The sequence below is a fragment of the Haemaphysalis longicornis genome, unplaced genomic scaffold (genome assembly GCF_048455015.1).
Source record: "Haemaphysalis longicornis isolate Haplotype H1 unplaced genomic scaffold, Haemaphysalis longicornis Haplotype H1 scaffold_8, whole genome shotgun sequence".
Taxonomy (NCBI): Eukaryota; Metazoa; Arthropoda; class Arachnida; order Ixodida; family Ixodidae; genus Haemaphysalis; species Haemaphysalis longicornis.
Window position 1 is genome coordinate 1,863,487 of NW_027526445.1, and position 27,323 is coordinate 1,890,809.

The window sequence follows — 27,323 nt, forward strand, 5'->3', positions numbered from 1 at the left end:
TGTTTCTTTTTTAAATATAGAGGAGCACTGCGGACGCCAACGCCGCCGCCGCCGCCGCCGGCGGTGGATGGTTTGGGGTCGCTTATAAAGTGCATTCGCACTTAAAATATGTGGAGGTTATGTGGGGCGCGACGTCATCTCGAAGCCTGTGTGTTTTTAATTTGTGCACATTCCTTGGCTGTTAATGTTTTGTTGTTAGCATTACCTGGTTTCATGCTTTCCGTTTCCTTTTTGAGGGGGCAAGGAAAATAAAATTCTGCATACGCCACAGGGGTAGCGTAAGGCGGTTTGCCGTGAATTTCCCCTTTCTAGCCTTTTCCTTCCTTGATTCCGCGCAGACGTGTCCCTACAGGGACATTTCATAGCATTTTTTAAAATAACAATCATTCCCAGTTTTTCTGTCTGTCTGTCTGTCTGTCTGTCTGTTTGTCTGTTCCTAAATGTAGTCATTCCCCTAAAAGTTAAATAACTCTTGGACGAGGTGATTATAAAGACAAAACAATTTGCAAACTACTGAACCTGGTAGCACTCTTTATGCAGTGAACATTGTTCAGTAAACCCACCGCGGTGGCTCAGTGGCTAAGGCGTTGCGCTGCTGAGAACGAGGTCGCGGGTTCGATTCTCGGCCGCGGCGGCCGCTTTTCTGATGGAGGCGAAAAGCAAAAACGCGCGTGTGTATGAGGTTTCGGCGCACGTTAAAGATCCCCGGGGGGTCAAAATTAATCCGAAGCCCTCCACTACGGCGCGCCTCATTGACTGTTTTGCGTCGGCGCGTTAAACCCTACAATCAATCAATCAATCAATCAATCAATCAATCAATCAATCAATCAATCAATCAATCAATCAATCAATCAATCAATCAATCAATCAATCAATCAATAATTGTTCAGTAAAAAAGAAATCAGCAGGGATATTTGAGGCAAAATGTTAATACACAACTGATGCTAATAGCGCCATTTTTAATTAAATATAAATGTGAACATAATTTTGGCGATAGCAAGCAAGAAAAACGTCCTAAAAACAATCTTCTAACCAAGAATTCAAAAAGGGTTCCCGCTGGAGTCTTGTGTCGTGGCTGGCAACAGTAACCAAAGGTCTCAATATGTGGCGGGGCAGCAGTGCGAATGATGAAAAAAATGTATTTGGGCTCAGAAAACATTCGTTGTGTTTATCACGGGGGGAGCGAGACAGGGTGGAAGTGCATGAGAGGTGGGCGAGAGAGTCAGAGGAGAGGCAGTTACGTGGCAGGGGTGGCAAAAGACTATCGTCTTTCGGCGACAGTCGCAGTCGCGAGAATATGCGCGGCGAAATTTTTCCACAATTATCGCACCTCATATACAGAATATTCAATTTGTACTAATTACCACGGGTAGGCGGGAGTGGCAGACGCTGTCACCGCTGCCCACCCCAAACCGATGGACCTGAAAGCTTAAAATTTCCAAGTCTATGCACTGCTGGTAATTCGCGCTCAATATTGCACGCTTTTTTCAAATGTAACCCACAACGGCATAGAAAATGCTTAAGAATTTGCGTACCGATCTTACAATATCGCTTTGCTTCTAGAATTATCGATTTCATTAATGCCATTAAATGTTCCTCAGCAGTGTGTAGAAGCACATTTAACCATTCGCAGAAATTTAGTGTGGGCGGATGTTGACCCACCAATACCTAGTTTAATACGTTTTCGCAAATCCACGATATCCCTGGAACATCAAATGTTCACCCTTGCTGCGTATTAACCCGAAAAATAAAATGGTTGAAATACTTGGCGCTGAATTTTTTTTCTGAGAAGGTAACACTGGTAAAGGAGTTTCTACAGAAATCTCAGCATATCTGAGCATGTAATATTATCTATTTTTTGGGTGCCTAGAGATTACTTATATAATATCTAATTATGCACTGCAGGATTTGTGGGCGTTTTCCTGCTAACTGTTCTGAGTAGATGACGTTCGTTTTCCTCAAACGTATGAACATCTATTTGGCCGGTGACGTTATAGAATACGCTTTGACTTTAAAGGAGATATGCGATTCCCTAAAGTTTGTTCCTAGCCGGCATAAAAAGGTTGGAAGTTCTTTCAGAAATTCCTCGCTCAATATTTCTTAGAGACGCAAAGTTATAAAACTCGTTTTCGTCTCAAAAATTGCTCATACATATAGCTGAAAAGTTTCAAGACTTTTAACAATTTCTCATTCAGCAAAATAAAAAAAGACAACTAGGACACCTCAGAACTCCTTACGAAGTAGTTAGTGCGAAAGCGTTAGTGTCGAATTGCCGAACATGTCCTCTCAGTATTGTCATCATTGTGCCTCTTTGGCGCTTTTTCTGCTTTGCTCGGCTGCTATGACTTGGAACATCGCCGCGTTCGCATCGTCCAGCAAAGAGCTCAGTTAGTGAGAATGCACTTTTCCGATTACCAATATGCTGCATCATGTGATCACCATTTTAAAATGAACTTATGTAAGCCTGAGTACTTGTCTTTAAGAAACCTTCCTTAGACACCACAACACATTTACTAGACCTACTTGCCCGTTTTCTCTCGGCGTGTTTTTTCGAGCACTGCAAACCGTCACTAGATGAAAGAAAATGTACTTGAAATCAAAGCAACCCGTGTCATCCCTTCCCTCATAACCCTTTCCACCCCTACTTGGCTTTTGCCCTCCCTTCCCAAATAAAAGCTTAGCTACTACTACTACAACTACTACTACACCGTTCTTATGACGTGGCACATTCCCGCGTTCGCATCGTCATATAACGAAGACCTTCTCTGAGAACGGGCTTTGCTGTGACTGTCTCTTGGGCTGTAAGGTTGCCGATTGGTTTTGGAAATAAAATAAAATCTACGATTCTTTTAAATTCGTTCATAACCAGAACAAAATGCCGAAATGTCCTTCTGGAATTTCCTGGCTCAATAATCGTTGGTCGTGTCAAGTTATCAGACTCGTTTCCGTCTATATAAATTACGCATGCACACATGGAGAAAAACACTCAAGACTTAAAAATTTTCTCGTTCAACGAAAGGAATTAATATGTGGCACCTGAGAACTCCCTGTAAATTACTTATTGCGAAAGCATTAGCACTGAATTGCCGGACATGTCACATCTTTGTTGTGGTCATCCAAGTTGGGCTCGGCGTGTAACGCCAAGAGCTCCGTCGAGAGAGGTGCGACAAACAAACGTCCGGAGTAAGAGGATAGAGTTGCATTCCTATAAACTGAGACATGCAGTCACGAACGCTGATGACGACAACTGAATCCACATTTACAACATTGTCCATTTAAAGTTTTTCTTTGGAAGAGAGCACACGCAACGAGGAAAATATTCGCGGCGAACAGGGCGTTTAGAAACACGAGAACTTGTCACAAAAACTCATGCTGAAACATGGAGATGAGAGATGGCTTGACTTCGTTGTAAGTATACAGCCCGAAACATCTCTAAAAGGTGCAAATACAAGATCGCGGCCTCTGTATGCGCTCTTCAGATGTAGGGGAAAAGCAAAAACGCCTGTGAGGTGAGATTTTGGCACACGGTAAAGATACCAGGTGTTCAAAATGAAAACGGAGTCCTCCACTACGGCGCACCTCATAGCCCAGGGGCGGTATTCTCGTAATTGTCCGTATTGAAAACGTCCGTTTTGCGTCCATTTTGTTATGACATAGTTCCAGTTGTAGGCGGGCTTTGGGTTAACTTTTGCGCAACTGTTCTTGAAAACACATTTTAAAGGACTAAACCTATTTTAAACTATCTTGTATGTGTTAATTGTTCCGCTAGCGAACCAGCAACAATGCGACGAAAAATCGTCTGCTCTAAATCGTCTGCGCCGAGTGGCTCCGGGAAGCCGCTGCTCATAGCTCCGCTGTGCTTGCATTGCGTCACATCCGGGTGTTCGCTTTTATCCGATGAGGGCATAGAGTTTAATAGTAATATATATTAGTATGAAACTCTATGGATGAGGGCTTGCCCAAAACGGACACTTGTGAAACGGACACAAAACAGACAAAACACGAGAATACCGCGCCAGGTGTAGCTTCGGCGCGTTATATAACCCCAAAATTTAAATGTTTAGCTTCAAAACGCTAGATGCTCTGGAACGCGTGGAATATTACTCGTGTGCACGTAAGTGTGATGCTTCTACGAGACAGGTATGCATGTTATCTAACGGCTCAGTACTGCATCCCCGCTCAAAATTTATGGCAGGCTCGTGTTCATTTCCAAAAAAGTTCGACGAGTTATCAAAATGGCATGGCTTAGCACTAAGCAGAACAGCTGCTTCCGACTAACAAAAGCTCGAAAGAGCTGCGCAAAGTACGTGCTTGCCGTTAAAACAGGCTCTTATCGCTGCAAGAGGCTTAAAACGAGAGTGAAAAGAATGAATGGTTTAAAGCGCAATAAAGCAAGATGGAGGCTACAACACAACTTGCGTGACAGTAAGATATTGCGTTGTCTTTAAGAACGTAACAAAAAATGAGTGTTGAATCTATCTAAAAACAACAATGTCACGGGCGTACAGAAAGCTCACTAAGCAGGACACAGATACCGGATAAGCAGTTCGAATGCGAGAAGGGCACATGGCGATATATTCCGGAAAGGAATAAACAGAATTTCTTTCTTCAGGACCATAAATCTTGGTCGGGAATATAACAACATAGCTAAATAAAACCCGCTTTGAAACTCGGCACCTGTTTTGCGCAATAAAAAGCAGTGCCCCTCAGTACCGCGAGGGCTTTCCGTGTTCCTCAACTGAGTAAAGTAAGAGGCAAGTAAAATTTTGCGCAGTTGTTTAATTCATCAGGATGCTGAAAATCGTAACTTTTGTAATAGGTGAGTGGTCATTATACTGCTTGTACAACAATAGCTCAAAGCATGGCACTCAATATCGAGGAGTTTCCACTGAGAGGATTTGCGTTTCCTGCAGTCAAGCAGAGCGGCTCGAGTAATTCCGTTCCTACTCAGTGTTTCAAGAACCATCTTGTTAAATGATGAAAGGTTATCAGTAATATTGCCATTAAGAATTTCGGAAGAAACATGCAACACAGGTGACAGCGTAACAAGCAACCTAGCCTTTCGTTTTTCTTACGGCGATGGTCTCAAAAAATGTAAACGAATCAACACTGACACCAACTTTTCCTGTTAGTGATTGTTATGCCAGGCGAAAGTTAGAGCATTAGGTTATTATGCGTGAAACCTGAATGAAATAAGCTTGCGTGAATGCTTTTACAAGTGCACCTTGGAGGTGTAATGTATCATGACCTTGTGGCCAACGTCACCTCAGAACTGAGACTAAGTGAAATCGCTCTGTTCGTGCATGCAAAAACCTTTCTACGCAAGCGGGCTGGCAGCGTGCAATTTAAGGTCAGTAGTGGCTGTTGGATGCTGTGCGAAAGCATTTCTTATGTTTGCGTATTTCAGAATACCGACGCACATTAAATGCGCTGGAGAAAGTTAGGAAGATCACTGTATTATTATCCCACTTTCAAGTGTCTGTGTGCGATAGGAAGACGGAGAGACATTTTCAGGACTCAAGTGCCATAATTACGTCTCCCTCTGTGAAAGCCTCGCCTCGACTTCAATAGCATTTCTTGAGATCTTCAAGCAACTTAATATTGCCGCGTATGTCCCAAAGCAACTTGAAGCGCTAATGGTTCTTTCTTCTTTTTCAGCGCTGCAGCTGTTTTTCGACAACTGTCCATTTGGCGTTGATGTAAGGCCATGTATTTCTACTCTTTCTGAAAGGTGACTGCAGTTGCTAGTGAGAAATTACCCACCCTATATAATTACACAGAGAAAAAATAGATTAACCGCGTCGAAGAAATGCAGAAGAATGAAATGTGCAAAGGCACTGTCACAAAGCTGAAACAATGAATGAGTGCTTTTGAACAAAGCCTGCCCTCGAGGAGTCTGAGAGGTCCTTCTTTATTAAAGGGACACTGAAGGGATTTGTGAACATTGAGGGATTACTAGCGCGAATTGTAGTCCGGAGACCATAGGCCATGTTTCGACCATTCTGAGTGCGTTTACGAAACTTTATTTACTAGAAAAATCAATTCTAAAATGCCGTCCTCCTCTCTGCATCCTCGGCCATTTTCTGTGGCGTTTTCGTGTGACGTCAGAAGGAGGTGCCTTGCCTTGACTCCAGCTACTGCACGGCTCGCCGACCTTCCGGCAGAGTCAGTCGGCCAGCGTTTAGTCCATAGAGATAATATAGTTTATTCCGCCAGCCGTCTTTCTTGATATTTACCCAGCCGAACGAACCGTTTCCGCGCATTGACTAGCCAGAATAACCGGTAATTAGTAATCACCATTACGAACTACAGATGATCGAAACTCTGGCGATGGACACGTCGGCCTTGGCTCTAGTGAGCGGTAGCAGAGCGGTAGCAGAGCGGCCGGTTGAGTGCAAAATCAAGACCGACTGCTCTCATCTAGCTGTTACAAAACACTGGCACAACTACACAAAAAAAAGCATGTCCTGAAGGAATCTAACCCGGTACAATAGTGCCATTATCCGAGGCGCAATCTCTACACCAAATCTGAAGACTGAGCATGACTTCTAATATGCCGGTTTTACTTTCGTCTGGACGGAACTGTACAAATTTCACGCCGGCTCCGTCTGGACGGAACGCTAAGCTCTCAGTTGTATTCCGTCTGGACGGAAGGATAACCCGTAGCGCTCCGTTCCGTCTGGAATGAACTTTAGCACTTGTAGTTCGTTCCGTCCGGACGAAACGCAAGCCACAGCTTTTTTTTTTCCCCCGCATAAAGTGGTATTCACACGACGGAGAAATTCGCCGTTTGGCTCCTAGGAGTGTGCGCCACGTGACCCCTACGCACGGTGTCCCTACGTCACGGTTTCTCCGGCGCACCACTAGGTTCGGAGGTCGGAGCTTCTACTCGCGAGCTACAAACGATCCGTTGCTTGGCGGCGGAGGCGGCGGGATTTTGTCTGCTCGTCGGGCGGCTGGCCGTGACTCAAGTTCTAGAGCGGTTGCAAGCACTCTATTTTTATTGTTTCTTATTACATTTGACGCGAAAATGCGCCCCGCACACGACAGGCGTGCTGAGGAAGCCGCGTATACCGCCAGCACGGTCGCTGGGTGAGCGGAGGCCGCGGCCGCGAAGTGGCGCAGGCCGGCGCAGGTAGCTCCAGCGATAGCTTGTTATCGCTCCGCAAGCTTGCGCAAACAAAGCTGCAGATGCGAGAAATGTGGTAATAATGTGATGACAAGTTGCATTGAAAATCATCATCTGCGCCGCCATAACAACTGGCGTTGTTATTGTTACATCACGCCATATTGTTTTTTAAAGACGATAGTCTTTCTTTGGCTACTTAAACACAGAAATTGTGGTCTGTCTCTCTGTCTGTCTGTTCAGCCACACGGCCAAAGGAAAGTCGATAATCCGCAATAGTCTTATATACTCACAGCCAAATCTAAACGTCTAAGCCTGGTTTATATGTTCATAGTTGTCATCTTTGTTGAACAAGAACAAGACATTACGCAAATATAAGAGAGGAAATTTATACGCAAGGGATATTTACAGTGTTTCTTTATTAAAAAATTCATGGATGCTTGGTTTTTCGATAGGAAATGATATTCTACATCTACTGCAGAAAACCGCCGCCTCCTGGCGGCATATGAAAAATCACGCGGCAACAGCAACAAAAGGTTCCACTAGCTAGGTTCCACGTTCTTCTTGGAACGCACGTCGAGCACGGCCACGGGGTTCTATAAACCTTGTAGTCGGCCGCCTCAATTCACGCGCGTCTCCACCGTAGTGCAGCGCTGTCATCGAGGAACGCGGCCTGCAGCAGTGGAACGCGGTAAATTCAAATCGCCTTGCGCAAACCTTTACTGTGTTTACCTTGGGATGAGCGCGACGGTACAGGAACAGCACGGGAGGTGAGCGGGAAAGCAAAGGGGGGCATTTCCTTGGCAAATGTCTACAAAGACTATCGTCTTTCGATGACATTTGCAACGAAAGGAGCAGATACGCGGCCAATTTTTTTTGTGCTTCTGTTGTGAGAATCTCCAGGTGGTCCGAATTTCTCGCTAAAGAAGACAGAATTGACAATTTAATATGGCTACCTTAAGAAGTAAGCACTGGAGGCATTACGACCAAGAGGAATAATACATCTGTAATGAAAACAACGCTTTAAACAAACAAAAAATTACACAATTTGGCATCCCCGCAGGGTGGCTGTCTCTCGTGGCAAGTAAAGACACTTGCATAGAATATTTGGACCCCACCCTGGACCTTAGTAACCCGAATACACTGTTCTTGTGCTGGGTAAATTTGGAAACCCCTTGCCGATTGTTCATATGGCCACAGCGTAATATGTTCAGGATTCCCTATATGTCAGTTTGATGTTTAATCTCGTGATCACAGCCAACCATAATGTCACGAAAGTAGTTTTCCGCGTACGAAGTGGGAGTAGGTAAGACTGGTCGTCCGAACTTCAGCATCAAAGAGGGTTCAGCAACTTGAGTTGTAACTATTTCTTTTTTGCAGTGTATGCCGAAATCTGCTGAGCGTTCCCTGGAGGGGACAAATAATACAGAAGATGGAGAAATATTTCCACTAGGCAACATTGTAAGCATTATTTGTCGTTTTCTTCGAAGTCATTGACAGCCCACTCTGCCAAGTGACAGAATTTTTCTCTATGTGAAATCTTTGCAATATTCACTTGTTTTTTAGAGTACCCACGATGTTTAGAAATATTACGAGACAGAGATAAAATTCAACTTTTCTTGGATGTAATGTCTACATTTGTGGCAGTTGAATACGCGCCGAATGGTGGTTTTATCGAATAGTTAAATATATTAGTTTCGCAAACAATGATTGAAGAAGTACAATCAGAGAGCTTCGGCGTAGGGCTAAATATAAATATAAATGAATCTAAAGAAATGACAAATAAACATGCTGAATTCGCACTCTTCAGCATTGATAACGAAGCGCTAGAACAAGTAGAAGAATAGAACAGTAGGTCAATAGTCTAGTAGGTCAAGGCTGATCCCAACCACGAGGAAGGAAAGCGGCCCAGAATAGGAATGCGCTGTCGTGCATCACATCCGTGTCGCCGATTCAGTAATCGAAAAATTCGCAGAGCACAGTAAACCACTTTGAATGGCGTTTATGGATTATGAGCAACCGTTTGATTCACTGCAGCAGTGTTGAAATGCAGTGTTTAGACACTGCAGCAGTGTTCAAATCGTTAAAAGACCAAGGAATACAGGATGCCTGCGTACGACTCCTGGAAGACACATATGACGGATGCACTGTCAGGATAATTCTTCACAAGCAAAGCTTAATCTTGTAGATTCGAACGGGAGTGCAACAGGATATACCATCTCACCGAAATTCTTCGCAGCATGTCTGGAGGGGAAACTGAAAAAAAAACTTGACTGGGAAAACGCAGGGTTACGGATAATTGGAGAATAGTTGAACTTGTAGTGACGGCAATCTAATCTGCTATAAGCGCCACTATCATCATCATCATCATTATCATAACCGGCATCTTACCACCATCATGAGCGGTGCGTGGACTGGCGCGTCAGCGTTGCCGCAAGACAGCTGGAACAGGACTGCGCCTGCGCACCCGGTCGGGCGCATGTCATTGCAACTCCCCAGTTCCGACCGGGCCACCGTCAATAAACGTAAGAGGCCCAAGCTCACCGAGTCCACGGCTCCTTCCTTGAAACTGTTAGGATTGCAGAGGACATGGTCTTGCCCAATGAATCTGCAGAACAATTGCAAAAATGGCAGAAGGAGTTCAATGGGAAAGCTGCGCAGTATATAGGGCTAAATTAAGTATGAATAAATCTGAAGTAATGATAAACAAACATACTGAATGCGCCCTCTTCAGCATAGATAACGAAACGCTAGAACAAGTAGAACGAACGAATGAATGAATGAATGAATGAATGAATGAATGAATGAATGAATGAAATCTTTATTGACAAAAACAGGGGCAGTTGCTAGGGCACCCGCCCGGTGGAAGGGTTCTCGAGTCCGGGATCCCCTGGCTGCAGCTGGCTGCGCGGGCCCTTTGCACAACTATCTTCCCCGGATGGTCAGAGCTGATCCAAACTACGAGAAACGAATCCAGCACAGAATAGCAATTGGCTGGTGTGCAGTCGGGAAGCACTTGCAAATAATAAAGAGAAAATGCAATCTATACTAAAAGGACTAGTATAAAACCGATGCGCGCTGCCGGTTATGACCTGTGGAGCAGAAATATGGCGCCTTACGCAGCAACTGGAAAGCGAACGAAGGTCGGCCCAGCGGGCAATGGAGCGAATAATGATTGGGTAACTCTTAGGGCAGGAAACGAGCATATTTGATCAAGGGGAAAACTCAAGTACAAGGTATCATAGCTCAAAATTAAGAAAAAGAAGTGGACTTGGGGTGGTCGTTTAGTGAGACGAATCGACAAAAGGTGGATCACGAGAGTAAAATAAAGAACACCAAGAGACGGGACTGGAAAAAGAGGGAGGCCGTTAACTCGATGGAGAGACAAAATGTCAAAATCCTGAGGCCAAGAATGGACTCGGGCTGTGCAACACAGAGCGGGTGGAGGTCAATGGGATAGGAATTCGTCCTGCAGCGGGCATAGATAGGCTCTTGTTGTTGATGATGATGATGAGTAAAACGGGAAGTCAGAATTCAGATGTCTAGTGAGATAATAGAGCACTTCTAGCCCTGCTGCTCTTCTTTCTTGTGCCGTCGCAAGGGCTCCGGTAGGAACGTTTTCACTTAAAAGCATCTTCTGTGCAAAAAGCTGACCTGCTGCTCCGTACCTCTGCGCCACCGTGCGGCAATACTTAAAGTAGTGAATGAAAAACTATCACTCAGTGCATTGCGCCCCTGTGTTAAACCAAAGCTTTACTACTTTCGTCCAGCGATTTCGTGGAGGATGCGCGAGGTGACCTTTTGACCGGAAGCACACCCCCGACGACACACCCCTCGAAGCGCATCGCGTGATTCGCCAAGCCCGCGGTCGGCGCTGCGCACAAGGCCACGTTTTCAGTCGTTCTGCGAAGCATGACAGCGGCGGTCGCCGCCGCCGCCCCTGTGCCGGCGCCGACCACTCCCGGAGCCTCACATGCGTGCGATGCTGGGTCGTTTCGAGTGACGTGATTCGTCTCGCGCCCGGCGAAGAGGAACGGTGCGTTCGCCATGAATGAACGCCGCGTTCACCCGTTCTCATTCTGTGAACGTTGCACGAAACCGAACGGCTTTTAGTCGTGGTCGGCAATACAGCTTACCCAAAGGTTAACCAAGCCAAACCAAGACTGAACCAGACTAAGCCAAGCTTTTGCATTGCATATCCAAGGTTAGCTGAGCGAAGCCGCAGCCATTTTTACTTCTTAATCATGAGGGCGTATATCATTCTGTAGTGCACGCTGCCAACTTCATTCCTTAAAGGTTTTCGACCTTGAAGCAATCTAAGTACTCAGATTTTGTAGGTTCTTCTCGAAAAAATGAGTTCGACGTAATTGAAACTCCAAAAGTTAGTTGTTCCATCAACGAGAAAACGGTCGCCTTGGCAGTCGACAGAAAATAGCGCTTCATCCTTCATCAACTTGGGTCATTAACGAGGGTCATTCCAACATCGTTGTTGCCTCCTCCCACCAATAGGCCCAGATAAACTCTCACGTTCTACCGCCGTGCTGACGAGCAATGAGCGTGCAAGTTTCTTCACGGACCTTCAATGATCCACGGCCCTGTGTTTGTGCGTTGCGTGAATAGAGTGCAATTTATTTTCGTCTGTTTCCAGCTGGAATCTTCGGCGGGCGCCCTGTAGCGGTGGCAAGTTCACTATGCCTCCGCCACCGGTTTGATAGCGTTAAAGAAACGGAAAAAATCCTCAGGGTCTCTTACACTATCCCTAACGCGACTTTACGGTGAAAACCTCAGTGGCGATGCAATTAAGGAAGACACATGATTTATGTTGTTTCCCTCCACATTTTTTCAGTCTCTTTTTTCGCCGCTTAGTCATATAGCTTAATTAACGGAGTCATCCACTTGCATGACCTCGTTATTCAGCAAAGTAGGCGCGTTTTGTATGTGTTCAGCGGAGACAAAGAAGCTGACCTGGCATGATTCTCCGAGTGGGGACGTGTCGGCCGCTGAGGGGCAGACTCATCGGCTGGACCTATTCGCTAGACTAGCTCGAGGATTCGACAGCCCGCTTGACGGGGTTGGACTCTGAGGTGATCAAACCTCGCTACAGCACTTGTTCATGTCCTGCATTGTAGTAAACCCCCGTATAGTTTGGTACTGGAGAAACACAACTGAGCGACTTGCAAAGAAGCTGGGAAGAGAGCCTGTGTTCCTACTTTTCTCATGCCTGGTAGGGAACACCGCGACCACGTTGAATGAGAAAACACGGCTGCGTTTCACCCTGAATCTCACAGCACGTTTTCCGCTGATTACAGGGAATGCACGACGACTTCACTTTCGCTGGGTGCATATCCGCTGCCGACGACGGCGAGGAATGCGTGGTGAGTATTGCGACTCGTAGAGAGCAATGTGCACTTTGCTATCACAGTGGAGAGTAATTTAAAAAAAAATTGTATGGATTGTTTATAGCTTACCGAAGAGGTAAGGTAATTTTTGGCAAAAAAAGGTTGCGCCCGAGTGTGTATATATATATATATATATATATATATGTATATATATATATATATATATATATATATATATACATATATATGAGATGAGGGGCTCGTTGAGGAAATACAGAATAGAAGGATAGGTCGGCAGTCTACAACACCAAAAAAGGCATAGGGGTGTTCTTAGGCTATTAGATGCGACGCTCAGAGCATCTCTTGTCGGCGGCCCTGTCCTTCCTGCGTGCGTCCGTTGTTTTCCGCGTGCGTCCATTGTTGTCCGCAGCCACTCTCCTGCTCTCTCCGATAGCGAACACTCTCTCGCGAGGGGCATTGGATTGGATTCGATTGGATTGGCTTGGCTTGGCTTGACTTGAATTGGATTGAATTTGGATTGGATTAAATTGGATTGTGTGGGATTGTGTTGCGTCATACCCGCGGCAGACGCACTGGCGCCGGCGCGTGCCCAGGTGAGAGCATGTGCGGCCCAGCGCGCTCTCACTCCGCCGGTGGGTGGCGCTGCGTGCAGTACTGCGCATGTGCAGTACTCTCTCTCTCCGCGGTCTCCTCTCCTTCGGGCGCGCTGCGCATATAACCGGTGTGCCGCTCTCCGGCGGCCTTTCGGTCGACGGTTGCTCTCCGCTTGCGCTTGAACCCCTCATCGTCGCATCACACCAGAGTTCTCGCGAGGGGAGGTGGGCGTAATTTTTTTTTACTACGGTTAGTGAAGTTAACATTTTTAAAATATTCATAAGAAATAAATAAAGAAAGAAAGAAAGAAAAACATCAATCGAAAGGCGTGGGTTCGGTCCCCATTCTGGGAACCTCCAGAATACGCTTCTGGTGCAATGACCACTACGGTACTGGCGCGCTGTTTCTCCTCCATTTTATCGGGTATTTCTCTTGATGTATATTGTTTCCTGTGCTTGGAGTGGTAGCCAGCGCTACTCGGACTACACGGACTACTAAACACTGGGTACTGGCTACCACCCTCAAGCGTAAGATACAGTTCTTATAAATATAAATACCCCAGAAAGTGAAGGAGAACACAGTCGCCCAGATAGCCGAATTGGTAAGGCATTCGAGATAAAATCGAAAGGCGTGGGTTCGGTCCCCACTCTGGGCGCGTGTTTTTCTTTCTTTCTTTCTTGCGTATATTAAGAAATGTTAACTTCACTAACCGCAGCAAAAAAGAGCCTAACAACACACCCACGCCTCCTTTGGCGTTGTAGACTGCCGACCTATCTTTCTGTATTTCCTCAACGAGCCCCTCATTTCGTAACCACACACACACACACACACACACACACACACACACACACACACACACACACACACACACACACACACACACACACACACACACATATATATATATATATATATATATATATATATATATATATATATAGGGAGTAGTAGAACTTTGAAGATGGTAGAGAACACAAGAGAAGAAAAACTTCGAACAAGGTAAAAGCACGATTGTGGCCACAATCGTGCTTTTACCTTGTTCGAAGTTTTTCTTCTCTTATATATATATATATATATATATATATATAGACCTTATGAGACCAGTAGTAGCCTCGTTTGTGAATTCGGACCGCTGAATGCAATGTTCCTGTGGAATGCAATAATCACTAGCGCCTGGTTGCGGCTTCGGCTTCTTCATCTCTGTATATACTCATCATCACCGATTCTTCCTTCGTTTGGAACTCTCATCATGGGTAACCGGGTTCGGTCGCCATCTTGCTGCCTTCCAGCTCGGTCTGCAAATAAAGCAGGTTTGCGCGTACTGGTCTGCCTTCGCCTACCATCAGTCTTAAATATATATATCACTAAAAGGCTCACCGAAAGGGTTCAAATTAAACTGACGACGACTCAGCGAGCAATGAAATGGAGATGATAGGCGTAAAGTTAAGGGACAAGAAGAGAGCCCAGTGGATCGGGAAACAAACGTATGTTAAGGACATATTAGTAGAAATTAAGACGAATAAATGGGCGTGGGCAGGGCATGTAATCCGAAGGCAAGGTAACCGTTGGCCATTAAGGGTAACAGAGTGGATCCCTAGAGAAAGCAAGCGTGGCAGGGGGCGGAAGAGAGTTAGCTGGGCAGGTGGGGTCAAGAATTTTGGGGGAATAAATTGGTCGCAATTAGCGCAGGACCGGTACAATCGGAGATCTATGGGAGATGTCTCTGCCCTGCAGTGGGCGTAGACGGGCTGGTGATGGTGCTGATTGTATATCAAGCTGCAGTTCTTATTGCAGGTGCTATTCGCCTATTTTGTAAATGCTTTTATGGCGCCGAATCAAGTATGATTCTGCTGCAGGGTTGAAGAAGCCAATGTGGACGTTGAGAAAAAGTCCGCTGGTTTCCGTAAGCGGGAATCGAACCCACATCGTGAATAGAGCCCCTTAAAATTTGCGGACGACAGCTTCTTTTTTAAAGATTCGGGAAAACACGGGAGAAGGATGATGCAGCAAATCTACTCATAAAGCTTAATCGCATGGGTAAATACCTACACAGTACGTCCTTTACTTGAATACGGTTCTCTAGTTTGGAATCCTCACACAGCATCCGACATTGCAAAATTAGAATCAATAAAAACAATCCGCCCGACTTATATGTCGCAGATATGACCGCGATTTTTCGCCTTCATCCAACTTACCTACTTTGGGGTTAACTTAGTTATCTGCTCGGCGCCACTCAGAATGCATACAATTTCTGTACACGTTGATTATTTCACCACTGTTGCCGTCCCTTGAATAGTAGGTGATGCTTGCAACACCATTGTCTATGCATAGCGTAAGCCAACATAAACTAAATATACGCCAGCTCAACCGAAAACTGATTTCTTTAAATATAGTTTTTACTTTTATCTATTGAACTCTCTGCGGAATCCGATACTCACGTACGGGTTCGGGTACTCACATGGGGTAGGCAGACTCCGGCAATCCAAAGTGAGGCTTTATTGCCTGGCAGATACAGGGCATACACCAGACAAGACGACTATCGCTTGCGGGGAGACAGTAGCTCTGTTCGCTCGCTCAAGCTGTGGGTCTCAGACCTCGATATCCGTTATCACGGCTGCGGGAGAGGGGGAGGCATCCCTTGCGACCGATAAGGACAGAATTTCTCAGCAGAGTCTCGTGGAGCCAACTGGGTTCACCGTCATCGGGGCAATCAGAGTAGACACTACCGAGATAACCGATTCCGACCAAATCGCCCAGTCGACTGCCGGAGGAGCACTCGTTCGTCCCGCAGGTCCGTTCTGGGAGAGAGCAGGTCTTCCCGTGGTCGGGAAGAGGGTGGAACGAAGGAAGGAGACAAGCTGGTCCTCCTTCGCCCACACGTTCACGGCGAGCCGGTTCGGCGCGTCGCATGGGGTCATGAAGAGGTCACGACTCACGTGACGCACTGGCTGACAGAATGGCGGCTCCCAGCTCGCGAAAAGGAGTGCAGGCGAGGCGTAGGGAAACAAGGGTCGCCACAAGCTAAGCAAAGAAAAGACGGCTCAGGCTTAACAGATGTAAACATACTTAGCACGAGGGAGAGCCAGGAAAATGCACTCAGCGTATAGTGAAAAGTTGACTTTGCTTGAGACTCCCCAGCGTGCTGTCGAACTGTATCCTTACTGTTTGATTGCATTAATCATTTCGCTTGCGTTAAAGGCCACGCGTAGACAACCCAGCTGGCGCGCCATTGATGGCGACACTGTGGGACCAGGCGCCAGCGAAGCGGCCGGTAAGCGTTCGCCTTGTCACGTGGTCCGTTGGCGCTGAAGCACGCGCGTGGATGGCGCTGCCGGCGCTGAGTAATCAGGTGCATATGAAGGAGCCTTTTCACCCTTGCCTAGTCACTTTGTACGTTTGAGGACCCTTCAACGAGCCATATTAGTCTAGCGGTAACAGTGTATTTTATCTTCTGTTTCAGACGTATCATTGCAGGGGACTCTGCCACGACAAGGTGTGCTACTGCCAAGACAAGAAGAACTGAAAGTTTTAAAAGTGTTGCCGTCGCATATTTGGAAAGTTGAAATGAACCTATTCCTACCAAGGAAAGAAGACACAGTTTTCAAAGCTTGCAGATGGGCTTGGTGAAAGAAATGTGTATTTTTTCAGGTGCAGTCATAACAGCTTATGAAAACAGCCAAATATATAAGGTGGGGTGGGTGGGGTGACATATATTCCTCGATACAACAAACTGCATGCAGGAATGAAAAATTTGCACGAAGGAACGGACTTGCACTTCCAGCTTGACTTCCAGCTTGCGCATTGAGCGTCGTCTGCTATTTGTAATTACTGAGCATGGGCATCAATCACACACGTGGAATGCCTCGTAAACGCCGCCGCCACGTTCAAGATTTACCAATCTGAAAAAGTCCTTGTGGCTATCTACGCTTTGCAAGCCGCACTGCAGCAGAACGACAGAAAGTCACGCCCAACTACGCTGCGCTGACCGCCACCGGCATTCTACTGATGAGCGGTTCGCCACCGGCGGCGCTGTTCGCTGGAGCGACGATGGTGCCACACAACGGCCACCCGCTCTCTCTACCACAAGTATTTGGCCAAAAGGTTTATGAGTAGTCCACCACTAAGCAAACTGGGTGGAAACTTCTTTGGCACTTTTTATTCTTTGTGCAGGTGCTTCTCAGATTGTTTCGAAGCAGATAAAACCTGGTGTATTTAACACTGAAAGAGAAGTCGAAGAAGCAGTGAAGGACATTTGTTGAAGACTTTTGTGCGGATAAATTGTGTTGTTTTATCCATGCGATTATTATATAAACTTTTTTTTGCGATAGTATGCCCTTTTGCATAAAGTCCTAGAGGTACAAGTTGGCACCCGTTTCCCGGAGGAAATATAGGAGACAGCGGTGGTGGGACCCCCACAGCCATCGTTGGAGATCAGGGGGTCTCCCAGGATGCAGGCCTGTGCCGCGAAGGTGTCCGGATCTCGCTGCACTCAGGGAAGGGCAAGTCCATAGCAGGTGGTGGGTGCCGGCGTCTTCGGCAGGAACCGTACAGAGGGGCAGGCGTTCGTAAACGGGCATGGTATCATGGTGGCCACGCCCGGGTTACCGCAGAAGAGAGGGCCACCTCAACTCGAAGTCTACGCAGCAGGACCTCCTCCCAGCGAGCGAGCCCAGTGAGAAGGTCTGTTCCACACGGTGGGATGAGAGCGCGTGTGGCGCGACGCAGATCTTCCTTTAGTTGGACAAACTGTTCATGTGGGTCCATTGTCAGCAAGGGCAGCGGTCGTGGAATCGATGAGAGGTGACGGGAACTATCCACCGCAATATGCGCAGTGATAGTATTACGCCGGATCCACGACAGTCGGAGAGGGCAGGGGTACGTATCCAGCAGTTTATGAATCTCTCTTGAAACGGATGAGTTTGAGGCTACACGGCGCAGATCCCGTATTTTGGTTCGCTTCTCAATGAGAGGGACATTCGATCGCCGTAGTTAAAACGCCGTCGTGGGGCCCAGCGTCCACAAATGCCTCTACAACCTGGGGCTGGTTTACAGCCGCTCGTAATGGTGCACCCGCGGTCTGCGCGCCTGCGTTCCTAATCGACCGACTATGGAGTCTGGTTACGGGCCTGTTGTTGGTCACTTGATGGTATAGCCATCGCGGCCTAGTCACAGGGTGGGCTGGTAATGCGAGTAGAGGACGACCCATGTAGATTGCCAACGCCGCTGCCTCCGCAACAAAATTAAGTTTGTGCTGGCGGGTGGAGCGGAGCTGGCGTACAAGGTCATCCAGGGTGTTCAGTTGAGCTTCTGTCTGAAGAGATGGTATGGGCGTTATTTGGGGGAGGCAGGTGATTGTCCGCATTGCAGCTCTATTAATTGATTCAAGTCGGGCCCACTCCGCTTGGGTCATATGCTGGAATTGAGCCTGGTAGAGAAGTCGAGGCTGAAGTATTGACCGCACCAAGAGTCGTGCTATTTTGAAGCAGAAGCCTCCAGACTTTTGTGAAATGCGTCGGATAAGGTGAAGCATTTGACCTGCTTGTTGGCGGGCAGATCGAAGCCACAAGACAGGTGACCCTGACGATGAAATCTCCAATCCCAGCACACGAAGAGAGGTGGCAGTGCGCATAGGCTGGCCGGAGGTTTGTAGCGCGATCGGGGATATCTCCCGTCTACGACGGCCCCAAGCGTTGGCCACGGACAGAAGGGCTGTCTTTTCGACTGAAAGCGAGAGACCAGCGTATGTACACCATTTCTGTGTGGGATTAAAGCTTGTTGCAGGCTCGCGGCTTGCCGAGACAGGTCTGGGTGGACAGTCCATACTGTAATATTGTCTGCGTACACCATGAGGCGTAGGTCTGATATAGAACCAAGATGCCAGGCAAGCGGCAGCATAACTACGTTAAAGAGGAAGGGTGAAATCACCGATCCCTGCGGCACTCCACGGACGGAAGTAAAATGGCCATAACTATCTCCACCAATCCCTACTGAAAATGATCTTTTAGTCAAGAAGGTCCGGATAAAAGAGCGGACCTTTTCCGGGACAAGTAGGCTTTGGAGAACTTCCAGGATAGCTCTGTGGCTGACGTTGTCATAAGCCTTGTGAATATCCATGGCAAGCAACGTCCGCACTTTGCGAGATCGGCCGCCAAGTAGCACCATTGATGATCAGTGCTCAAGTCTATTCTCTGTACTCAGACGAGGTCTGAACCCAATCTGTGCGGCGTGGTACCACCGGTAAGTGTCCATCCACCACTGAAGTCGCGTAGCCAGCATTCGCTCCAACAGGTTCCACAAGGTGCACATTAATGCAATTGGGCTCAAATTGGGGAGATGCTCGGGTGGTTTGCCTGGCTTCGATATAGCTACGATATCTGCCCAGAGCCATGACTCCGGTATTTGGCCCGAGAGCCACACCTCATTGATGGAATCAAGGAGACGGCTCAGGGCCGGATCGTCGAGGTTCTTATAAACCTCGTACGTAACGCCGTCTGGGCCGGGAGATGACCGAAGTTTCGCCTGTTCTATCGCATCCAGGAACTGTGCCATGGTGAATGCCGATTGCATTCCACGGACGGCGTCACCAGAAGGAGAGGCACCGACGTGGCGCCGTAGAGGAAACGGGCACGGGCTGCTAGCAGGAAGGTTGAAAAATGCAGGGTACATGGCACGAACCACATCGAAAGCAAATTGGTCCGCGTTCTTGCCTGATGCCAAGCATGCACTGGCTGCTACATCCGGAGTGCGGCCGCCTGATTCCATTGCCCGAAAAGTTCGCCAAATATACGATGTGGTGGACGAAGGGCCGAGCGACTCACACCAGCTGAGCCATAGTTGCCGTGAAAGACGTTTGTAGTGTCGTCTGGCCGCAGCGGTCAAACGTTGCAAATGCATTCAAGTTGGCGCACACGAGGGATCTCACGAGGCAGCCACTTCAGCCCATTTGCGATGGGCCCACATCTGCAAAAGTCGGAAGTCAGGCTTTGGCCGAGACTCCTCAACTAACGTCCTCCAACTGGCACTGCTCAGAGCCTCTTTAATCAATTATATAAACTCTTCATGACTTTTATATTGTCTATATTCGGCAGCAGAAGAGGAAACACCCTGCGGCTGCTTGGCCGTCGTACCGCCTATAATCTAATGACGCCAGACGTATCGACAGTGTCTTATTTCCCTCTCAGTCTTCAGAATTGTAAATTTCCGGCGCTTTATGGTTTTGGGACTTTACGCACAGATTGTGCATGTTGAACATGCCAGCAATTTTATGATTTCAATTCTGTGGGCTCTTGTGTATGTCGTCAAGGCCGATGGCAGCAAAACGGGTGGTATGATGGTGCGATTGAGACACTACTTTTCTTGTTAAGAATGCTTGTAAACCAGTAGAAAAAAACATACCGCAGCCTACGCGTATGATAGTTTGTTATGCTAAGGTAATTACACCATATGAATACCTGAACGTCCTGTGCCGTTAGAGAGCGACAACTAAAGAGTTCTCGTGCAAGAGCGGCTGTGCCATATTGCCACCTTTTCAACTTCCTCCAAACGAAACCCTCTGAGAGACAGAGAGCCAATTTTGAAGGAACGTACGTTTTATCACCTGCTTGTCAGTGGGAACAGTTTCAGAATTTACAGACAAAACTTGCTGCTGCGGCTCAGTGGCTAAGGCTCTGTGATGCAGAGCCCGAAGACACGGGTTCGATGTGGTCCGCGGCCGTCGTTTCCGAATGGAGGCAAAAACCGAAAACGTCCGTGTGTCGGGATTTCGGCGCAGTTTATAGATCCTGGGTGGTCAAAATTAATTACACCTAGGGCTTCGGTGGGTAAAACACCCAAAGTTACGTATATCGAACCTCGTTATAATGAAGTCGCATCGGGGCAGTGATTAGTTCGTTATAAACGATATTCGTTCTAACAAAAGAGCGAAATGTCGGTTCAGACCAATCGGTAATCTGGCTCCCGCAAAAAGTCTTTATACGAAATCACATCATTTTAATCTTCGAGCGTACAATATACAAGGTAACCCCTGCCTTTCTCCTTGTGGCACTTTAAGCTCAATGAACTAGAACATGAACGGCAAAGTACAACGGAACAAAGTTCATTTGACAAAGCAAGACTGCGTTCCTGTTTTCTCAGGAAGAATGTGATGTTTTCCTGGTGGCTATTCACAGCACTGAGCAGGATGACGTTTTCCACAGTGTCCACGAACAAAGGGGCTTCTTCTACTTCTGCTGTTTGGGTGGTGGTGGTGAAAAACGTTCTTTATTGAGCTCAAGGGGTAGGGAAAGGGGTGTGGTCAGCCTCCTTCGTCCAGGAGGCCGCGGGCCTGCGCTGCATCCGTGGCTCGTTGCACCAGCGCGAGTTGACGCTCCGGCGCCGAGCTGGTCAGCGCAGACTCCCACTGCTCAGGGGATGGGGATGGGATGGGGTGAGGGTGGTGGGGACAGGAGTATACTAGGTGGTAAGTTGAGAGTGGAATGTCACACTGTGGGCAATCGTAGGGGAACAGAGATGGGGAGATGTGGGACAGGATGGTGTGGTTGTAGTATGTCTCGGTTTGCAGTCGCCGGTAGATATACGCTTGATGGTTGGAAAGAGTGTGATGAGGAGGTGGGTATATCCTTCTTGTGTTTGTGTAATGGGAGAGAATGGAGCTGTATGTGAGGTCGAGTGGGGTCAGTGCCTGTGGGACAGGTGGGGCTTGTCCGGTTCTTCCTGGCCTTGCTGTTGGGAGTGCCCGGTTGAGGAGGTCGCGGGCTACGGCGTGGGCCGCCTCATTCCCTGCAAGGCCGGTGTGGCCTGGTGTCCAGATGATAGAGATGTCGATGTCTTCGGGGAGGTGTTGTAGGATCTGGATGGCTTGAGGGGGGGCGAGGCCGGCTTGGTATAGGCGGCAGGCTTGTTGGGAATCCGATACGATGTTCAAGTAGGGTTTTTGTTGGTGGGTAGTGGTGGCGTGAGCGATGGCTAGCGCTTCGGCCGTTGCTACAGGTAGGTTCCGATAGGAGGCTGCAGTTGCTATTTTACCAGTTGAGTCGAGGACTACCAGGGTTGTGTGCTTGTGGTCTGTAGATCGAGCAATGTCTGTGTACCGTGTGTGAGGGTCTGAGCTGTGTCGTTTTTCAAGGAGCCTCACCCTGGCCTCTCGGCGTCCCCGGTTGTAGGTAGGATGCATGTGTTTTGGAACAGGATGGACCTTGAGGCGTTGACGGATGGTGAGAGGAATACGTTGCGGTGCTTGCTGTGAAGAAGGGGTAGTGCGTCCGATGTCCTGGAGAACTTTTCTTCCTGCTGGTGTCAATATGAGTCTCTGGAGGTGTGATGCGCGCTGTGCTTCCAACAGTTCACTTAAGGTATTATGCAGACCGAGTTTGAGGAGACGATCGTTAGATGTGTAGGTTGGGAGGCCGAGGGCTGCTTTGTAGGCTTTTCTGATGAGGGTGTCCAGTTTGTTGATTTCCTGCGGTTTCAGGTTGACAAATGGGGTGCCATAGGTGATGCGGCTGACTATCAGCGCTTGGATTAGCTTGCAGGTATCGTGTTCTTTAAGTCCGTATGTAGAGCCTCGTATTCTTCGGATGAGGTGTGTTAGCTGTGTGACTGTTTTTTGGAGTTGTGGTAGAAGGGCCGCTCCGGAGCCATCGTAGTGGAAAGGTACGCCGAGCACGCGGAGCGTGGTAACTTGTGGGATGGGGGATCCTTGAATGACGACTTGGGGATCTGGGGTAGTGGGAGGGGGTCGGCCTCTTGTGCGGGAACGTAGAATCAACAAGGCCGATTTGTTAGGTTCTGCTGTGAGGCCCCTGGGTTGGAGATAAGCAATGGTGGTGTCGATGGCTTGCTGGAGTGCGTCTTCTTGTTCTCCGCTCGAGCCATGTGTCGTCCAAATGGTTAAATCGTCCGCGTATAGGGCATGGCGAATGCCGGGGATATTTTCTAGTTTGCTTGGTAATTGGAGGAGTGCGATGTTAAATAGCAGGGGTGAAATTACGGACCCTTGCGGGGTGCCTTTGGCCGGTGTTTCGAAAGTTGGGGATTGTATGGGTCCGAGTCGCAACGTGGCTGTGCGGTTTCCCAGGAACGCCTTGACGAAGTAAAAGATTCGGTGGCCGCATTCGGTATGGTTGAGGTTTTCGAGAATGGCTTGGTGTGTTACGTTATCAAAGGCGCCCTTAACATCTAATGTGAGTAGGGCATTTGGAGCGTCACGGCTGAGGTGGTCTAGTATTTGCTCTTTGATTTGTATAAGGATGTCCTGCGTAGAGAGGTGCTGGCGAAAGCCGAACATTGTTAGGGGGTACAGGTGTTTTTCTTCTAGGTGGGTAGTTAGGCGTTGATGTGCTAGATGTTCGTAGATTTTTCCGAGACATGATGTCAGGGAGATAGGTCGGAGGGTGGTGGGTGATAAAGGCTTGTTAGGTTTCGGGATTAGCGTGATGTCGGAATGCCGCCACTGTTCTGGATAGGTGCCCTGTTGCCAGTGATGATTGTAGTAGTCAAGGAGAACTTGGAGGGTATCTTCGCTTAGGTTTCGGATGGTGCGATAAGTGATGCGGTCCTTACCCGGCGTGGTGTTGTTGGTTAGCAGGGCCAGGATGGCTCGGAGTTCAGCCAGGGTGAAGGGAGTGTCAAGGGCTTCGTTAGTTGGTCCGGTGTATTGAATGTCCGGTGTGGAGGGGTAAGTTGCAGGATCTCCGAAGAGGTGTAGCTTTATGGATTGCAGGAGGTCTCTTGGGGGGAGGGCACTATTTCGTATGAGTTGTTGTATCCGGTGATTCGTTTGTTTGTGAGTCGAGCTATTGTCCAAGAGAGATCGCAGTAAGTGCCACGTTTTCTTAGTGTGTAGGGTTCCTTGCAGTTGGTTACAAAAATCGTGCCAGTTCTGGGTTTGGAGTTGGGCTGCATATGTCTGGGCTTTCTGGGTCAAAATGGCAATGCGCTTTTTTAGGGTTCGATTGTGTTTTTGGCGTTTCCACCGCTTTGTGAGGCTCCGCCGAGCATCCCAAATATGCATAAGGTGGGGGTCTACCGCAGGTATGTCTTCCGTGAGGGCAATGAGTTGGGTGTGTTTCTTGACCCGTTGCTCAAGGGCTTGGGTCCAATCTTCCAGGTTTTCGCCGATGGGTGGGAGGTCTGATTCGTCCTTGCGGAAGGCTGGCCAGTTGGTAAGATGGGCAGTGCCTTTTCTGCGCGGTTTTCTTTCGAAGGGTATGCTCGTCGATATTATATGGTGATCACTGCCAAGTGTTTCGCTTAGGCAGAGCCAGGTGGTGTTGGGGCAGTTTTTTGAGAAGGTGAGGTCCGGTATAGTGTCGCGGGCAACGCTATTTCCGATTCTCGTAGGGGTAGTAAGGTCGTTTTGGAGGACCAGTTGATTGTTTTGGGCAGCATGGAGTAGGGCAGTGCCCTTTTTTGATGCGAAATGATAACCCCATGCTGGGTGGGGGGCATTGAAGTCGCCAAGGATAAGTAATGGATTATTGCAGGCCTTCCTTGTGGCTTCATGTATGAGGTTGTCTATGGTTTTCAGGTTTTCGGATGGCGGGCTGTAGATGTTCAGGATGTAAACGCTTGGGCTTGACGGGCGGGTCGGGATGAGTTCTACAAAGGTGTGCGGGATGGTCTGGTTGAGGTAGTGGGGCTGGGCTGGGTGGGTGTTATGTACTAGTATGGCGGTGCGGTATTGAGGGTCCTGCGTGAATGCAGTATACTGAGGCAGACGGGGGGTGGAGGTGTTAGTTTCTTGCAGGGCTATTACGTCCGGGGGCTCAGTCTGTATGAAGAGAGATAGTTCGTGCCGTTTGCTGTTGAAAGAGCGGCAATTCCACTGGTACACTATGATGGTGTCGGCCATGGCTTTAGTCATAGTATGGGTGGTGCTTGGTTTTTTTGGGGGGATGGGCATTCGATAGGGTTTCCTTTATTCCTTGCATGGCCAGTTCAATCTTGTTTTGACGATCCGTGAGTGTTTGAAGATTTCTGCATAGAGTGTTGAGATTTTCAGCCTGTGTGTCGATGAGTTGCTTAAGGGCTTGCGCTAGTTTTGTTTCGATTATTTGTGTGAACGTAGTTTCGATGAGGGCAGAAATTTGTTCCGGAGGGGTAGTTGGTTGTGAAAGGGTTGGGGGGAGTGGGGTTTGCACCAGCTTTTCTATTTTGTTTGTGAGGTCGTCCAGCTGTTTCTGGAATCGTTGTTGCTGCTGTCTGAACTCTTCAAGCATGACAGTGAAGGTGTAGTTGTGCTGAGGGGGTAGGGGGTGGGTAGGGGATAAAGGGATTTGAGCAGTGGGAGCATTCGTGAGTTTGGCTGACCAGCTCACCTTTGTTGGGGTAGCTTTTGGTGTCTCCTTGCTGATGACCGTTGTTGGAGGGGAGAGTGGCGGGTAGTCTTCAGCTGGAACCTGAAGCTTGCCGTGGTTGTTAGTCTGGTTGTTAGGGCGCGTCTCATATGGTGTCGGGGTTGGGCGGAAGCGTTTAGGGCAGTCCCGGTTGGCAGTGGGATGGGGTCCGTTGCACAGTTGGCAATGGGGGACACAGTCGTGGTCTTGTGTTGGGTTGGAGAATCCGCAAATCGGGCAGCGTGGTTTGTCGGGTTGGGGGCATACGTCTTGGCGATGCCCAACATCTCCGCAGCACTTGCAGGTCTGGAGCGTGCGACGGTACGGTCGGCAACGGAGCATTTCGCAGTCAAACTTGATGTAATAGGGGACCCGGGTTCCCCCGAAAGTCAGAAGGGCTGACCGCGTTTTGCCCATTATACGTGCGTGGATCAGATATGGGCGGTTTATGGCTGTTAGTTCCAGAAGTTGGGCTTGCGTGATATTATCTGGAATGCCGTGTATCACTCCTCTTGAGGTGCCGGGGGGAGGCTTCATGTAGGCCGTTATGTGGTAGGTAGAGTTTCGCAGAGTGAGGGACGTTAGTTGTGAAAGCCGGTCTGCAACGTGTAGATCGGGTGTGCCGGCAACGATAAGGTTGGTCGTCGGTTGTGCCTGGATCGTGATGAGAGTCCGAAATTGTTGTTCAGGGATGTGGCTGGCGGCAGCGATGCTTCGGGCCAATTCATGAGTTTGCCATTCGCTTATACGTAGACCGTCATGTGGGCGAATAACGGTGATGTAATGGCTTGGCGGGAAACGTGGTGGGGGGATAGTACGCACCGCGGCGGGGGTTGTGTCAGCAGCCTGGGGCTTCCCTTGGGCTGTGTCAAGTTGTTTCTTGCGTCGGGCGTAGATGGCTTCAATCCACGGGTTAGCGGGCGGAATGGTTCGTCCACTGAGGGGATCGTACTCCATTTGGTTGGCTGAGGTGTTGGTGGTTGGGGCGGCGGGGCTTTCTGGGTGAGTTTCCATGGTCGTGACTGAGGCGCCTACGAGCGTAGGCGCGCCACTGGGTTCGGAGCTCGTTTCCATGTCATCGGAGGCAGCGGTTGTCAGTGGCGAGTGGTCGGGCTTCGCGCTGGCCGTCGCGCCCAGGTGTGCGTCCTGCTGCGCCATGGCTGGAGAGCCGCCGCTCGCGCTTGGCCAGGGGAGTAGGCCTAGCTGCGGCGCCGGCGTGGTCGGACTTTCAAGCTGACGTGTTGTCGCTGCCGTTGGTCCGAGAAGGTTGAACGAGATGTCAGGCGGTTCCTTGGGTGCTCAGGAAGCGTTTGGTGGTGCGAGGTGTCTCGTTCGCATCGAGGAATCGCACGTTGGAGGCAAAAAACGGGAGTCGAAACGGGGCGCGGGCGCCGGTGTCGGCCCCCTGGCGGTGATTCTGCTGTTTGGGCGCTGGGAGTTTTTCCAAGTAGCTTCTCAGCCTACTGCTTAAATATTTGTTCGTTATATCCGATAGGGCGCGCTCCTCACAGTTTCACTTGAGTTCTAAAATGGATGAGGGGTGTCATTGAAATGAAACGTGAGCAACCAAAGTTCGTATTTAGTTCGCTATAGTCGATAATTCGCTGTATCAGTGTTCGTTATAACGAGGTTCAACTGTAGGCAATAAGGTGACGCTGAACATTAAATATAGCAGCAAAGCTGTCGCCCGTGCCGCCTGAAAAAAATATGTGCAAAGAAATATTTTTTGTGGTGTATTGCAAGCATTGCAAGTTATCAGCTCCCACACGTTCAACGAAGATTTTTTTTTAAAATAGACGATTCTACGGGATGGGACCCGACATTAGTGGCCCGGTAAAACAGACATAAGCCATGACGGGGACTGCGACAAACACAACGCCTCTGGAAAGACCGGGCCCACTGATGAAC

The 27,323-nt window shown here is 48.5% G+C and overlaps 1 protein-coding gene and 1 non-coding gene across 3 annotated transcripts; both read left to right on the forward strand.

Moving 5' to 3' along the window:
* Positions 1-4,702: 4,702 nt before the first annotated feature.
* LOC144148716 (uncharacterized) lies at positions 4,703-17,393 on the forward strand. 2 transcript variants are annotated; one of them, XM_077680234.1, is made up of 6 exons: positions 4,703-4,819; positions 5,659-5,699; positions 8,507-8,587; positions 12,436-12,501; positions 16,279-16,429; positions 16,541-17,393. In XM_077680234.1, the coding sequence occupies exons 1-5, from the start codon at positions 4,792-4,794 to the stop codon at positions 16,387-16,389; spliced, it is 327 nt and encodes a 108-aa protein (XP_077536360.1). In that variant the 5' UTR covers positions 4,703-4,791; the 3' UTR covers positions 16,390-16,429; positions 16,541-17,393. The 2 variants fall into 2 exon arrangements, with proteins under 2 accessions (XP_077536360.1, XP_077536361.1); XM_077680235.1 differs by lacking the exon at positions 16,279-16,429 and having other exon boundaries at positions 16,541-17,389.
* Trnal-uaa (transfer RNA leucine (anticodon UAA)) lies at positions 13,664-13,735 on the forward strand. The gene has a single exon. It is a non-coding gene; the product is annotated as a tRNA-Leu (tRNA).
* Positions 17,394-27,323: the final 9,930 nt, after the last annotated feature.